Here is a 16,382-nt window from a genome sequence, read left to right as displayed (position 1 = left end):
AATCATATCCTTGATGCCCTTGTTCCCATTAAGCCAATTTCTCTTAATAAAGCCATTCCCCATCAATTAAGGGGCTGGGATATGAATTCCTTTAGCAATAAAATTAATTTAGCCATTCATTGTGATGCTTGGCTACATTTGTATTATGCATGAGCAGGTCCTGATTTTTTTCCCTTGTTAAAACTAATTGTTATTCAGAGATTATCCAGGAATGTAAAGACATGCCCAATTACTTTACTCCACCCTAAAGTTTATTCTGAAACCATCCTTCACTGCCTGCTCCATCCTAAACTCCAGCAGCAATTGCAAGGAGCTCATGGACTTTTTTTGTTGTAAGTAATGAAATTATCTGCCCCTTTCACTTCCCTTTCCCTTGGCTTACTGAAACAAACCTTCCCAAATATTCTTTGTGGCTCTTGTGTCTTCTCTGAATTCCATTCCACCTCTTATCCATTAGAGCCACCCATGCACCCCTTGATCTTATTCTGACCAAACTGTTGATCACCTGACTCCTGCCCCATTGATAATGTGAATGGGTTCCTCTTGCATACCATTTAATTCTTCCTCCTCCACCAGTCCCCTACCCATGACTTATAAACATATTGTTGTCACCCCTGAAAAATACCCACTCTGATCTTAGTCATTGGAGATAAGTGGCAACTCTCAATCTCATTTTTCCATCCTAAACCCCTGCCCACTTTCCTCTCGGTTCTATGTTTTAATCTCTCCATCCTGTAATAAGAACTTAAACACTTAAGAACTTAAGAAAATAGGAGCAGGAGTAGGTCTCTTGGTCTCAAGCTTGCCTCACCATTCAGTATGATCATGGCTGATCAGATCAGGCATTGTCTCTTTTTTTTCTGTGCTAATACCTCGAAGCTCTTAATTCCACGGTCTTTCAAAAATGTATCTACTTCCTCTTTAAATATACCCACAGCTCTCCAGGGGAGAGTGTTCCAGAGATTTATCAACCACTGTGCAAAAAAAGTTCCTACGTAGCTCGGTTTTAAATGACCGACCTTAATCTTGTAACAATGTCCCCTCGTGCGGGGCTCTGCCACTCGTGAAAACATCCCAATATCTATATGTTTACCCTGCTTAGGATTTTGTATCTTTCAATTAGATCACCCCTCAGTCTCCTAAAGTCCAAAGAATATAGATCTAATTGTTTCAGATGCTCGTGGTAGGACAGCCCTCTAATTCCTGGGATAAGCCTAATGAATTTTTTTGGACTTCCTCCAGTGTCAGTATATCCTTTATAGTGCTAAAATATCAATACTCAAAGTTGCAAATAACATGTGTTATCAACTTTGTGGGTGAACTACTCCCCTTATTCTTCTCGACCTTTTCACAGTCTTCAACAGAATTCACTACTCCATTCTCCAATCTTTAGCTAGGTGTAATTGTATCTCCTTGTTTCCATAGAGGCATGATAAGGTAGATATTGATATGTTTCTACTAGTGGGAAAATCTCAATCAAAGGGACAGTTACAAGATTGGGGGCGGTCATTTAAAACTGAAACTAGTAGGAACAACCTCATCCAGAGGTTGGTGAATCTCTGGAATTCTCTGCCCCAGAGGGTTGTCGAGGCCTGATCATTGGGGATAGTTAAAGAGGAAATACAGAAACTGGCCCTATAGTCCACCACATGTATGCGAGCCGTTGGGTACCCATCTAAACGAATCCCATTTTCTGGATTCATCTGGGCCATCCTCCAATTACTATACTCGCTTGCACAAATCATCGGAAGTAACATAGGGGTTCCATTCTTATTTATCAAATTGTCCCGTTTGATAACTGATGTTTTACAGCTATTCCATATCAAAAGAAACCACGTACTGGCAACTTCCTTTCCACATTGTGCAGTTTGGGACTTGAAGTATTAGAATCCTTAAATGAGTGCAGTCGAATTTGCTTGGTTCTTATTTATCAAACTGTAACCAGAGATTTATCTGCAATGGTTTTTCTTAACACTGTCATCCAAAAGGATATATTCTTGACCCATTTTTTGTTTTTCCATTCATATGGTTCTGTAGTAAGCTGAGATCATTGAGCTTGATCTCACCAACATTTCTTTAGACCACACTGCAGTGTCAGGATTTGTTATCCTTGTATGCGTCCTGTATAGGACACCTCGATTTCAAAGTCCTCATATGTTCAAGGTTCCATGCCAAACCACTACAAGGCACACCCCTTCACCACCCTCTATCTCTGTAATCCTCTTCTCCTCCTACAAGTCCTCTAGAGTTCTGCACTTCTCCAGTTGTCACCTCTTGCACAATCCTGATTTTAAAAATCCTACCATTGGTGGCCTTGCTGTCATCTGCCTTGGTTCTGAGCTTGATGATTCTGGTTCTAAAATTCTCTGCCTCTCTATCCATTGCTCCTTACAGCTTGTCTCTTTGACCAGGCCTACAGTCAATGGTCCTGATTTTGTCAAATGTTTTATATAATACTCCTGTTAATGCATTGAGGCATTCACCAATTAAAGGTGGTAGTTAAATGCAGGTTGCTGATGTAGCCCTGTTGTCATTACTGACGTGAGGTACCTGTCCAGTTTCTGGTATTGAGACATTCCGTGTTCTGATGCAAGTTTTGTTACCTAACAATGTTCTGATATGGCAGTCAGGTTAAGGTGGGTGTCTAACTCCATTTTGTGACTAGGGTGAGGTATCTCAATCATTTCTGATGCTTTTTTTTGAACAAACAATGGGCAGGGGAATGTAGCTGGAATTGGTGTTCCTGCATCATTCTGTTCTGATGTTAGATTTTGAGGGGTGGGTCTGAAACCCTGCCTTAATGTTTGTATGGGAGTCTAAACCCCTGCCTCGGATGTTGCTATGGGGGTTTGAGCCTGTCCTGATGGTGTGCAGACTTGACCCTGTCCGGGCAATGGCATGTGGCTTTTGAACCTGGTATGACAATTATTATTGGGTTGAGTGGAGGGGGTCTGTGGTCTAGTGCTGTTCTGTTGAGTCTCGGAGTATCTGAGCTTCTCACCTAGATATCATGTTCCCAGTATGCAGTCCTCATTTTAAAAAAATTTCTTTTCAGTGGTTCATATCTTTGCCTTTTTTAACAATGTGCACAACTGGAATACAAGTTGTTTCTTTCTATTGGTAAACTGAGCTGAGTGCTTTTGGAGAAAAGGGCAGCTTTGAGTAAATTGGTTTAAATAGTTAAGTTGATTAATCTGTTTGGTGTAATTAAGTCTGAAGATGATGGGTGAGGTATGAAGAGCCTTTACCAGCTGCAGAGTCATTAAAGCCTCTAACACCAAGCTGCTAGCCTGGATAATTTCTCTGATTGTAACAGCTGCCAAAGACATTATTGATTCCTTTTCACGTCTAAAGTAATCAATCTTTTCTCTTGATCTTTACCCTCTGCCCTCTTCTGTCTTTCCTCCAACCCCATCCAACAGCCACTGTGGCATTTTGTCCGTACTGGTTTTATAAGTTGAAGTTCCTGCCTGTTTTCTTTCTTCAGATATACAGCCAGAAATAAAGACGTGGTTTCAAATAACTTGGATTTTAAGTGCTGTGATTGTACTATGCTTCTGGTTTAGTTGAAATCACTTGCTGTTAATGGTTCAGGAGATTGCTGTGAAAGAATAAAATTTCTTGAGATAGTATTTCAGATTTAATTATTACTTTAAAGGAGAAGGGGAGATGGAAAGGACAATTTTATTCAAAGTTAGGATGAGGAATATAGGATCTCTTTCTAAATGCACTGTAGGAGCACCTTCAACATATTAACAGCATTTCAAAAAGATTCCCACTGCCGCCTTGATGGTGGCTAAGGATAGACAATAAATGTAGCCTTCCCAGTGACTCTCACTTCCTGAGATTCAAGCCATTGTATCTGCACAGCCATCTGTTTTATAATATCTGGTCTAACACAACGTAAGGATTAGGAGCAAGAATAGGGCATCTGGCCCTTCTAGCCTTCTCCACCACTCGTTAAGGCCATGGCTGATCTTTTACCTCATTGCCTTTTCTCAGCATTGCTCCCTTGCTTCCATTAATGTGCAGAATCCTATTGCTACCTGTTTTGAATGAACTCAATGAGTGAGCCTTCTCGAGCCTCCAGGGTAAAGAACTGCAAAGATTCGCCATCCTTATTGTGAAGAAATTTCTCCCTGCATGACCCCTGAATGGCCTTTCTCTTATTCAAAGACTGTGACACCTGGATCCAGACTCTATAGCCAGGAGAAACATCCCTTTAAGAATTTTAAGTTTTAATGAGATACAGACTTATTCTCGCCAATCTGCATTTTAACTCCATTTATTGGCCTTTCCATGATACCCTTGTCTCAGTTTTGAAGATTTAGTTTGCCAGGATCCAGTATATTTGACAGGGTTGGAGGTGAGGGAGTGGTTTGTGCTGATGGGTGCAAGTTTATTTGGGATGAAATGTTTATTTTGGGGCTGCTAACCTACAGATCTTCAGTAATACTGACGTACACTCTACATACACAGCAGCAGGACTGAAGTTTCCTGGGATGGGTTGGCTTCACGTGGAGCAGCTCTGAATCAGAGCAGCCACACTGCAGAAGGGAATGTTGCACACACAGCATGCAATAAACATGCTGGAAAAGTTGCAGACTGACATTTCTGTAAAAGGTCATGTTTGATATTTGAAACAAATACACTCTGTACCTTTCCACTGTGCAGTGAGGGGATAATTTTGAATGAAAGTCTTTTCCTTCAAGCATGAATTTAGTATTTTTACCTTGTTTATTTGATCTGCATTAATTATCCCTGCTGCATATGGAACACAGGAAAATAAATCCTCAAGCAGGTATGTAAATTTGACACTTAGAGGCACACGTACCTCCCTAATTTTATTAGAGCAGTGATGGTGCAGGGGAGGAGTTGTGTATATGAGTGCATGACTTCACTTTGTACACTGGTGATTATGGAGGGGAGGGTGTATTTCATTTCCTTCCCACCAGACCTCCATCTCGCCCTTTTGGAGTGTAATATAGCACTTTCCCCAGTTAAGTGGTGTTGATATTTTTCTTTATTGAGCCTTCTATAAATAATTTTGGAAAAGTTATCATTGGCAATCTGGAGAGTGTAAAACACATTTTCTTTGAATAGCACTTTGTGGTCAATTAGCCATGGAATGTTGTTACAGCAATCAAAGCTTCTGTGGTGCAAGTTCATTGGTTAACAACTGTTGACCACAGTTGGTGTGGATCGGTAATAACATCACCTCCTCGCTGGCATTCAACACAGGTGCACCTCAAGGATGCATGCTTAGCCCACTGCTCTACTTGTGTTTGCATGTACGTACCGTTTATCGTCTGAGGAGCTGCAAGTGGAATTGAAGGCTGCACAATCATCAATGTTCTCAATTGTGGAGATGTGAGAGGGAGGAAAGGTCACTGATGAAGCAGCTGAAGATGATTAGGCTTGGGGCACAGCCCTGAGGAACTCCTTGTCCTTGGGATGAGATGATTGACCTTCAACAACCACAGCCATCCTTTTCAATTATGCCTCCAGTCATCCTTTGATTCCCATTTACTTCAGTCTTTCTTGAGTTACTCAGTGAAATGATATTGCTTCATTTCTGAAATCCAGCTACAGACCAAGTGGTCAGATGCAGGCCCCAATCACAATCTGCCAATGGATCTGACTAGCTCAGTCGTTGGTGGTACTTGATAGAAATTAAACTCTCCATATCTGGAGCATTATGCATTTTATATATTCAATGCTTCATCGAAGGCATATTTAATATAAAAGAATACTAGTCTATCAGCTGAGGGCTGTTGGAATGGTGGGTAATAATCAAGATGTAGTTCTCTTGTACAGGTTTCAACTGATGCCATCAGTTTTTAATGAGTCCAGAGCCAATGCAGAGACTCCAAATGAAAATGGGGGCAAGAGAAATTATGTATGGTGAAAATCACAAATAAACACGGATGTTACTGGAAACACTCAGCTTCCATGGATAGAGAAATGGGTTGGAAGTTGTTCAGTTTTGACAAAATGTTAACTTTCTCTTTTCACTGATGCTGCCTGATCTGCTGAATGTTTTCAGCAATTTTTGTTTTCGAAGGCTTTGTATACTGCGTCTAATCTCTGGGACAATCCATTTATGGTCAAGTTGCATTGTGGGGAATTGATCACTACTGAAACAGAAAATAGAAGTTTATGTATGTTAAATCAACTTTACTGCTTGAGGTGAATGCAATTACACGTCTGGCAATTGAGATGATAGGAAAAAATTTCCCACTGCGGATGGAACTTGATGTGATCCACTTTGGGGTTTGAATCCACCCTTTTCACTTGGAATGACAGTTTTGTTGGCACCAAGGAGATCTGTGCATATGCATGAGCTGCAGCTTTGGATTTGGGGGTTTTGCCGTTCTGGTTCTGATGTTGGTGAGATGGTGTTATGGACTGGAAATAAAGCACCATTTGTGTGTGGCCCATAACCACCCTCGCCTCATAGCAAGAGAAAGTGGTATGTGGCTATCTCTGCAACACTGCTCTGGAGAATAAATAATAAAATTTCCCCTTGCAGATTGGGGATCAAACCTTGATGTTGCAGTGGATTGTTGATAGCTTGTCTGGCATTGGAATGGAAAACAGCAACTTCAAGCTGAGAGCAGGAAGTTTGTAAGTGCAGTACACTTTGCTAGCTGGATGATCTGTTAAAACATTGTAGATCTGCATTAGCCAAAGCATTCTGACATTATCGTGGCTATGTGTAGATTTTCAGTTCATTGGCTCTAGGATTTCTGTGAAATGTAATGGTGTTTAGGTGGCTTATTCACAATATGATCCGTGAAAACATCTGGCAGTGTTTGGCAACTTGACTTGCGTTTGGAGAGTGTATGTTGAGCTGACTAAGATGGAGTGCTGGTGGTGACAGGTCTGTTACTGTTGGTGGAATTACCAGGAATAATTCAAATGATGAATTAAGCATATGTTAAATAATTGAAGTACTTTGGTTTTGGAGCAAATTTTCTTGGAATGTATTACTGCCAGTAGACTGGTGACAACACAGTAATAGCAACTAAATAAATCAAAAACTTCTTTAATATTTAGCCTGTGATATACAGTGAGAAAATCCTGATCGAGATCACTGGAGAGTCTTAAAGACAACATAAACCAGATTATGACTGTGGTTAAATTTGTTAGTGCTGGCATAACAATACAAAGAGAAATGAATGACTTTGAATTTATATTTTACTGTTCATAGCCTCAATGTTCCACAGCACTTTGCAGCCAGTTAAGTAGTTTTGAAGTGCAGTCTCTTGTAATGTAGGAAAGGTAACAGCCAAAGTTCCATGAACATCAAAGAGAGCAATTTTTTTTAATGATCTTGATTGAGAGAGATTTTGTCTTGGATGCAGGGAGAACTTCTCTGTTCTTTGAAAGGTATCATGATATTTTTGCATTCATCTGAACGCAGATGGGATTTTGTTTCACACCTCATCTGAGAGGTGGTGCAATATTCCCTTGATAAATTATGTACTCCAGTTTTTGGGTTCGCCTTGAACTCGCAACATTCTAAATCTACGCTGTGAGTGCTGCCACAGAACTCTGCTTGAAATCAAAGCTAGCTGCTAATGCATGGAGTCTTAGTACACTTCTACGAAGAGCATTCTTGCTTCATAAGACTTGATAGACTGGGCAAAAAATTATGCAGCAATTGAAAAGCAAAAATAAACTGCAGGCGCTGTAAATCTGAAACAAAACAGAAAATGCTGTAAATGTTCAGCAGGTCAGGCAGCATCGGTAGTGATTCTCCCTGACCTGCTGAGTACTTCCAGCGTTTTCTGATTTTTCATGAGAAAGTAGGCAGGTGTTTGAAAACTCCTTGCATCTATATTTAATTCTATTGCATTGAAACGGTCCATTCGACTCAATGGATCCTTGGCAGTGTTTTGTGCTACACACAAGCTTCCTCCCATGCCATCTCTGACCATAAATATATCCTTTTCTGCATGGATCCCTTTCTGTGGTCACCCCTGTCATCTGTCACCCTGGTAGCAATGCACCAATCTTTTATATCTGACTGCTGTTTGATAGAAAATATAATTCAACACAAGTTTAGTAGACGATAAACCTAAAAGTGGAGTTCCTTTAAATAATCTAATAGTGGTCACAATGTTCCTATTGCAAGGTGGTGTTATCTAGACATATTGATCCTTTCAGTCAGTGGATGGCTGCTGCACCTTTCCATTTTTCGAGCTTGTTGCAGTTTTATCTGTTTATTACTTGCTAATTAGCACTATACTTTTCTGTTTTGCATTATCTGTCTCTTTGACTTATGATTAATGGACACCATTTACATTATCGTGTAAGTCTCCCCTTGTTCTTTTTCCTACATTAAGGGACCCCAGTCTCATTGCTTGATATGGCTCTACCCTGATGCTATTCTATTAATTTTCTTCCTCCTCCGGTGCCTCTCTTCATTTGTAATTTCAAATCCAGACTGTACCCAGTACTTGGCGGAGTCAAACTAAGGTTCTTTAAGCTTTACATAATCCCTGCTTTTCATTTCTATTTCTCCAGGAGTGAACACCAATGCTTTGCATTTCCTGTGCCTTTCTATCACTACTATATGCAACTGGACCCTTAGAAGCCATTTAAACATTTTCCCAGGACTTGCTCTTCCTAACAAGATGCACCACTTCGTGCTTATGTGGGATGTGGAGCAATTTATTATGATTTGTTCATAAGAAGCTTGTATCTTATATCTACCTGACTGATGAGCCAGATGTTGTCAAATTTGGGAAAGGGTAGGACCAGTAATATTGAAGATCTGTGGCTAATTTCACATGGCTAACAAGAAAATTGAACGGCAATTAATTGTCTTGTTGAAACAATCCTGATTCTGCACAAGACTTTACAAGTGCTTGCAAATGGAATGCTGTCTAGTTCTGGTAGAGTGAGTTTGTAATGTGTGAATGGTGCACTCGGTGTGAAAGGGATAGGCAAGGCTAATTAGAGTCAGAGAGTCATACAACATGGAAACAGGCCCTTTTGGCCCAACTGGTCCATCCTGATCAAGATTCCCATCTAAGCTAATCCTATTTGCCCATGTTTGGCCCATATCCCTCTAAACCCTTCCTATCCATGTACCTGTCCAAATACCTTTTAAATGTTGTTAATGTACCTGCCTCAACCACTTTCTCTGGCAGCTCATTCCATATACTGACCATTCTCTGGGTGGAAAAAGTTGCCCCTTGGGTTCCTATTAGATTTCTCCCCTCTCATCTTAAACCTATGCCCTCTAGCTCTTGACTCTCCAACCCTGCAATAAAAGACTGTGGCATTCACCCCATCTATGCCTCTCATGATTTTATACACCTCTGTAATATCACCCCTCATTCTATGCTTCATTGGGGGGGGGGGGGGGAGAAGGGGAAGGGGGAGGGAGTTCCAACCTGCTCAAACCCTCTCCATAACCCTCCCTCGAGTCCTGGCAACATTCTCGTAAATGTCGTCTGCACTCTTTCCAACTTAATAGCACCTTTCCTATAGCAGGGTGACCAAAACTGAACTCAATAATTCAAATGTGGCTTCACCAACGTCTTGTACAACTGCAACATAATGTTATGTACCAAGTAAACTGGAAAATCTGTATATTATGTAATAACTTATGAAATCTTTTACTCAATACTAAATACACTGTTTGTCAATAGCCAGATTCCTGAATGTGGGGTAGATGTGCTGAGCTTGCACAACCAACTCAGAGTGCTGAACCAACAAATTTTCTTTTTGAGTGAGGGGTAGATTCATCTGTGTTGTCTTCCAGCTATGACAAGAAGCCTCACCATGAAAAGCAGATAATGCTGTGTATGAGAGTGTGTGCGTTCAAATACACCTTCAATTTAAAGGGTGGCATGTGTGCATGAAAATTTGGCAAGTGATTAAACTTGATAAAGAAGTTTGCAGATGTTACAAAAAATTGGCTGTGTGATTGACGGGCAAAACCTGTAGACAGGAAGACACAGGTGGTCTGGTTAGTTGGGTGGAAAAGTGGCAAATGGAATTTAATTCCAAGAAGTGTGAGGTAATCTGTTTGGGGAGGTGCAATAAGGCAAGGGAGAATTGAGCAGTTAGAGGGAACAAAGGGACCTTGGAGTGTATGTCCACAGATCCCTAAAAGCTGTAGGGCAGGTCAGTAAAGTAGTTGAAAAACCATACAGTTACTTTCCTTCAAATCAAGGCATAGAATAAAAGAGCAGGGAGGTTTTGTTGGAATGGTATACAACAATAGTTAGACCAGAGCTTGAGTATTGCATATAATTCTGTTCAGAGAATGTGATTGTCCTGGAAAGATTTACTAGGATGGTGCTAGAACTGGAAAATTGTAGCTAGTAGGAAAGTTTAAATATTCCAAGGTCATTTTCTTTGGTGCAGAGGTCAGTAAGAGGAGATCTTATTGCAATTTATAAAATTATGTGAGCCCACTGAGTAATTAGCAAGGGCCCACTCCTCTTTACAAAGAGGCTAAAAATGAGAAAGCAGAAATCCTGAAAAGGTGACGGAGGCAAGAACACTGATCAGATTTAGAGGGAACCTGAGGGGCAAGTTTTTCCACATAGAGGGTGGTAGGTATATGGAGTTAGTTGCCAGAGGAAGTGGTAGAAGTGGATACAATTACAACGTTTAAAAGGACAGGTACATCGATAGGAAAGGTTTAGAGGGATATGGGCCAGATGCAAGTAAATGGGACTAGCTCAGGAGGACACCTTGGCCACCATGGGCTGAAGAGTCTGTTTCTGGCTGTATAACTGATTATACTTAAACAGTTCTTGATGTGAATATGGCTTACATATTAGCACTATGGATTTAATGCTGGATAATTACTTTTTGCCTGGCAAAGTCATGACTAGTTAAGTGACTTGTGTCATAAATTTTCTATGGTTCTAAATTTAAAGTGGTCAAGTTCAGAGGGGGAATTCAGAAATCTTCAATAAAATCAGCAAATTCAATTGCATCAGTAAAAGGGAAGACAAATTTGAGTTTCAGATGTAGAAACTGAAGGATTGACATGCATTTTAGTAGCAGCAAGAACTTTTGTGAGCTGGTTAAATAATCTGTGTGTTGTTTTATAACAAAGTAAATTGGTTTATTCCATAGGTTGTTTTGTGGTTCACAACTTTTATTCCTTGCAGTGTCCAAGTTCTGCAGGCTGATATAATGTCAAGGAATAGTCTTTGTCAATTTAAAAAAAAAATCCTCCAGTGCTCTGTCAAATTAATTAGTCAAAAGAGGAAAGCAGATTTTTTTTCATCAACTTTCTATATGGAGGAGGTGGAAGCAGGCTACTTGACTAAGCAGGAAGTGGGTACGATTTAACTTGAGCCTGATTACAACACATGAATCAGTTATAGCAGACCTCATTGGGTATTGAGCTAGTTCTCTGTTTGACACTTTCCCTTCCACCAGCTGAGCTCAGGGATGATTGAATGAATTTAGTGTTTCAACCTAGATTAACAAAAGTGAAATGGCCAATAATTGAAATTGTCATTGTGACTTAATATTACACTACATACCAAATGTAGCCACTATACCATGAAGGGGAGTGGGTAGCAGTTGAGGGCAATGATGATGAAAACAATTAATGGTATACATTCTTATTTTCTTTAAAATAACCTAATTAAAAATGTTAGTTACTGGACTGCCTATTAATTGATGTGGTTTTCTCAAATGTGTTTACAGCCCAAGGATTGGACCATATAGCAGAAAACATCTTGTCGTACCTGGATGCCAAGTCACTGTGTGCTGCTGAGGTGGTGTGCAAAGAATGGCAGCGGGTGATTGGTGAGGGAATGCTGTGGAAAAAGCTCATTGAAAGAATGGTACGCACGGACCCACTGTGGAGGGGACTTGCAGAGAGGAGGGGATGGTGAGTTCAGATAGCATGCAGTGAAAATTTTGCAGCACATTGTTCAAAGTAGGCAGTCATAAGATACCTATGACTGGCAATTGGGGGTAAACACCAGAATTTCCCTCATAAACCTCCTATCTCCCTCTCCTTCTAAGACTTCCCTTACGAATGAGAGGTTTGCTTGGCCATCAGAGGATGGCTTGGTGTCAACCACATGGCTTGTAGGCCTAAAGTCACAAGTAGGCCAGCTGATAAGACCACACCTAGTAAGGATCTTTGCTGTGAAAAATGTAGGTAGTGGGATGGGTTTTAATGATCAAGATTACTAACCTTTTCCTCCAGATTTCATTTAATTAACTGAATTTAAATTTACTGGCTGTTATAGTGAAATTTAAACTTGTCTCTGGTTCATTAGTCCAATCTATTATTAATGCACCCCATATTATTCTATTATTACTATCCCCCATGCCATTCTCCCTTTTCAGTTAGTAACATCAGTAAATTAGGAAATTATATCTGTCATTTCTGTTACCTGCTGAGGCATGGAGTCTATGACCAGGGAGATCCTGCTAGATCCACATTCAACATGAGTTAGGGCACACTTAGAATACCGCATGCAGTTCTGGCTCCCACATTCTGAGGAAAATGTGATGCCACTAGAGAGAGTTCAGCAGAGCCGGGACAGATTAGTTATGAGGATAGCTTGAAATGTTTTCTATGGGGCAGAGCAGGCCAAGCAGAGATTTAACCAAGATTTATGAAATTACAAGGAACCTAGACAGTGATTTGAAAGGATACATTTCCCTCAGAAGAGAGGTCAGTGACTCAGGGATATAAATTTAGTATTGCAGGAAGAATGGGGAAAAGGAAATTTACCCGATGAGTTGTTAGGTTTTGGAACGTAATCTGAAAGGCTAGGTGCGGAAACCCTCAGCATATTTAATAAGTATCTAGATGAGCACTTGATGTGCTGTAATCTAGAAGGCTGAAAACTTTGGTCTCAGTAGGATAAGATTGTGAGGGGGCTGAAGAGGGTAGATGGTGAGAAGATGGTTCCTCTGGTGGGAGGAATGAAAATCGAGGAGGCATGGTTTCAGGATAAGGAGAGTCATCCATTTAAGCCTGGATTCTTCAGCGTTAATTTCATTCCACAAACCAACACAGTGCATCTCCAGACCAACTTAGCAACGAGGATTACCGTGAGATAACACTGAATGATATCAGTGCTTCTAAGCTGCTAAAAATATTTAAGATACTGCTAGCTCTTGTGTGACACCAACATGCAATTTCAGTCCACTAGTGACTGGGGATTTGATATTGCTTCGAGTAGGGTTTGTCTGTCTCCAGCTTGGGGAAAGGAATAAAATCTAGAGAGAAACAAATGGTGATATGGTCACTACTCATTAGCTGGTCTGTTACAAGTCTGGCTTCCAAATTTCTTCTGCTGTTAAACAGCTGAAACAAAGAAAATGTAGATTTTAGCCAGCATTAACATTAAACTTTGCTGACAAACATGTGTTCTTCCTTCCCAGGGAACAATACCTGTTCAAAAATAGGCCTGCTGATGGCCCACCAAATTCATTTTACAGAGGATTATACCCAAAGATCATCCAGGATATAGAGGTATGATTATCCAAATTCAGGATTGCACGTGAAAACAGATGGATTGTTCTCAGTTTCTTTATAATTTAAATTTGTGATGGGATTCTGAATTTTGAACGCTTTACGATCCCTCTGCAGGTTTTGGTATTCCTAATATATTTGCATTGTGCTATCACCATTCCTTGGCACTTTTTCTTATTCTCTTTTGTCTGGCCTCTTCCCATGGCAGAAGTACAGTTTACTGGTACAACAGGGTTACAGTTTCTGGGACATTTGTTTTCCACACAACGTTCACTAACTAGACTTGAAGTATTTAAGATAATTCAGCTCTGGCTGTGCAACATTAGCTGACAATTCATCAGCATCTGGTTGAAGAATGGCTTTCGCTGATAACCAGTCCCTATGAAATGGTGCTACTTTTAAAAGAGCAGAAATCCCATTGTGATTAAAATGGAATAAATATTAGGTTGAAACATTTTCTTGTAAACTCATGGTCTGTCTAAAATGAGGATGGGAACACATTTCAGAATCATCTAAGAAATAAAGGGTTAACTTTTCGATGTAGATGCTAACACTAACACAAGTCTGGTTTATACAGTGTTTGAGATCTCGTATGGAGCTGCAGTCAGGGCTAGCCATAGAATTCCTTTAGGTGAGATGGGGGAAAATGAATCCATGAGGTGTGCTGTATTCTATCCAGTGACCACTGCATGCAGGTTCATGCCTCACTTCACCCACACAGTGCACCTTCCTTGCTCTCAATCCATCTACCCCTGCTTGCCTTGCTTTCCCTTTCCCCTCTGGCTTGGTCTACCCTGCCCTTTCTCATTTTGGCTTACTCTGCAATGCCACCTCCTTCCCCTTCTGGCTCAAACATGCACTGAAGTATTCTGCACCATTGAACAACTGGCATCGCCAGCTCTTCCCCCTTCTGGCAGGTTCTTCCTCCCACACTCCTCTGTGCTAAACACCCCTGCATTGATCCTTGAATTACACAGTAGTGTAATCATTAAGCACCCAGGCCAGCAAGAGGTGGTGGTATAATTGGCATTTCATAGCTAGAAGTCTCGTTTATGTTTTTTTTTACAAAGTGTGCATTGAAACTTGTCTAATGAATGCTGAGTGGTACGTCCTTCAGCTCTTCCTGCATTTTGCAAAGCAAACGTGGAGAGGTTCCAAGCTGCGTAAGTGTTGGTCCCAATCAATAAAAGGCTGATAACAGCTATCCAATGAAGCTCTCCATTTGTCGTCAGGTCAATCCAACTTAAATAATTTAAAATAAACTTTTATAATTTTACAAACACAGCTGTTGTCTGAAATGTTGTGTGGAATTTATTGTTCTGTCAAAGCAAATTGGCTTTGGCGTGTGTTGTAACGACAAGTGAATGCATTTTATCCCTAAAGACGTACCTTGTAAAACATACATCTTTTATGATGTGGATAAACTTGTAAACTCTTGATGTGGTTTAGAGATATTAACCAAGGTCTTTTTGGCTGCTACACAGGCATTCCATAGATTCAAAAGAAAAATGAAATTTGTGTAAAGCTATATTTTTCTTTTCAAACACAAATTATATAATTTTTCCAGCTGCTTTAGGTGTTTATGAAGTTCAGTTTTTGGTGTATATTGGGCTAATCAGGACCAAATTTTTTTTCAATTAAACCTGCAATCTAGATATGCACACAGCTCTTTCTATACATTTCCACAGAAGATGTGCAAGTTATACTGATTGAGATCTAAATAGCTGGTTATAATTTTAATTGCCAATCTAACTGGTGGTAGCTCTTTCACCTCTAGATTTAAGATGATAGGTTGTAGTTCCATGGCTGATATTCAAGCGCAAAATCTAGGCCGACACTTCAGTGCAAGAGTCCTTCAAACCAACAAATGATGTAGTTCTGAATCTAATTGATATAATTTCTGATTGTGGCATTTTGCTGTATTCTATATTTTCCTGCATAACACTGACTATGCTCTAGAATATCTCAGTTAATATGGTATGATCTGACAGTCATGAGTGATGATGAGCTGTTCCATATAACTTTAAATATAGATCCCAGTAGAATTCCTGAACTCTCCAGTACTGTGATCAATTCATCAGAGACACTTGACAGCCCCTTTAATTACGTGGCACATTATGGGTGGTCACGTCTCTTTCCTTGTCCAACCTTCCTACATGCTAGTATTGAAGCCAAATGATTCCATAGCTGTTTGATTTAACTCAAATCTATATTGATATCATTGGTCTTGGCTTTCCTCGTGAATAATAGACAAAGATTTTTGATCTTGGCACCAAATCTCCATATAATTGTGGTAGTAGTTTCCCTAAGTCTGGTACATTTTCTCCCATGCAGTATAGTATTTGGAACAGACATGAAAGTGAGAATGTTTCTCTTCTCTTGCCAGGAAGTGTGTGTTCAAAATATGTGATTGACAGTAGACGGCTATAGTCTAGGTGTTCATGTTGAGTGTGTGCTAAATAAATGACACGTCCTTGTTTCCTCATCGTGAATAATGACCTGATGGAAGAGTTCAAGTCCTGTGTTGCAATGTATCTTGAAGCTCTCAGGTATTCTATAAGCGTATTGCAGCAAAAAGAATACTGAAAGGTGTCTGAGGTTTAAATGTTTGGGATCCATTTCTTTCTATCCTGCCCACCCAGGATTGATTTCCCTAACCTAAACTAATGTTATTTCTTTGTTCTAACATCTGTTTTCTTTCCTTTGCCAATTTAAATTCCGCTTGACAGAAAAAAAAACACCTCTCCTCCTTTGTGAAACGTGGGCTCTCTTCCCATTGCTGTGTTAATTTACAGTGCAGTGGGATTTTTTTGGTTGCGAAAAACTTCATGAAATTTCCTACAATGCTTGAAACCAAATGATGGTTAAATAGAATTACATCGAGTCATGAGATTGAAAT

The 16,382-nt window shown here is 40.1% G+C and overlaps 1 protein-coding gene across 8 annotated transcripts in view; it reads left to right on the top strand.

Moving 5' to 3' along the window:
- The window catches only part of LOC127569724 (F-box/WD repeat-containing protein 11), a 149,545-nt gene that overhangs the window by 82,654 nt on the left and 50,509 nt on the right, over window positions 1-16,382 (top strand). For all 8 annotated transcript variants that reach the window (XM_052014537.1, XM_052014542.1, XM_052014540.1 and 5 more), the window contains 2 exons: window positions 11,692-11,878; window positions 13,393-13,483. In XM_052014537.1, coding sequence (XP_051870497.1) covers window positions 11,692-11,878; window positions 13,393-13,483 — 278 coding nt within the window. The remainder of the gene's footprint in view (window positions 1-11,691; window positions 11,879-13,392; window positions 13,484-16,382) is intronic.

This window comes from Pristis pectinata, chromosome 4 (genome assembly GCF_009764475.1).
Source record: "Pristis pectinata isolate sPriPec2 chromosome 4, sPriPec2.1.pri, whole genome shotgun sequence".
NCBI classification, from domain to species: Eukaryota; Metazoa; Chordata; class Chondrichthyes; order Rhinopristiformes; family Pristidae; genus Pristis; species Pristis pectinata.
This window is presented reverse-complemented; position numbering and strand designations above follow the sequence as displayed.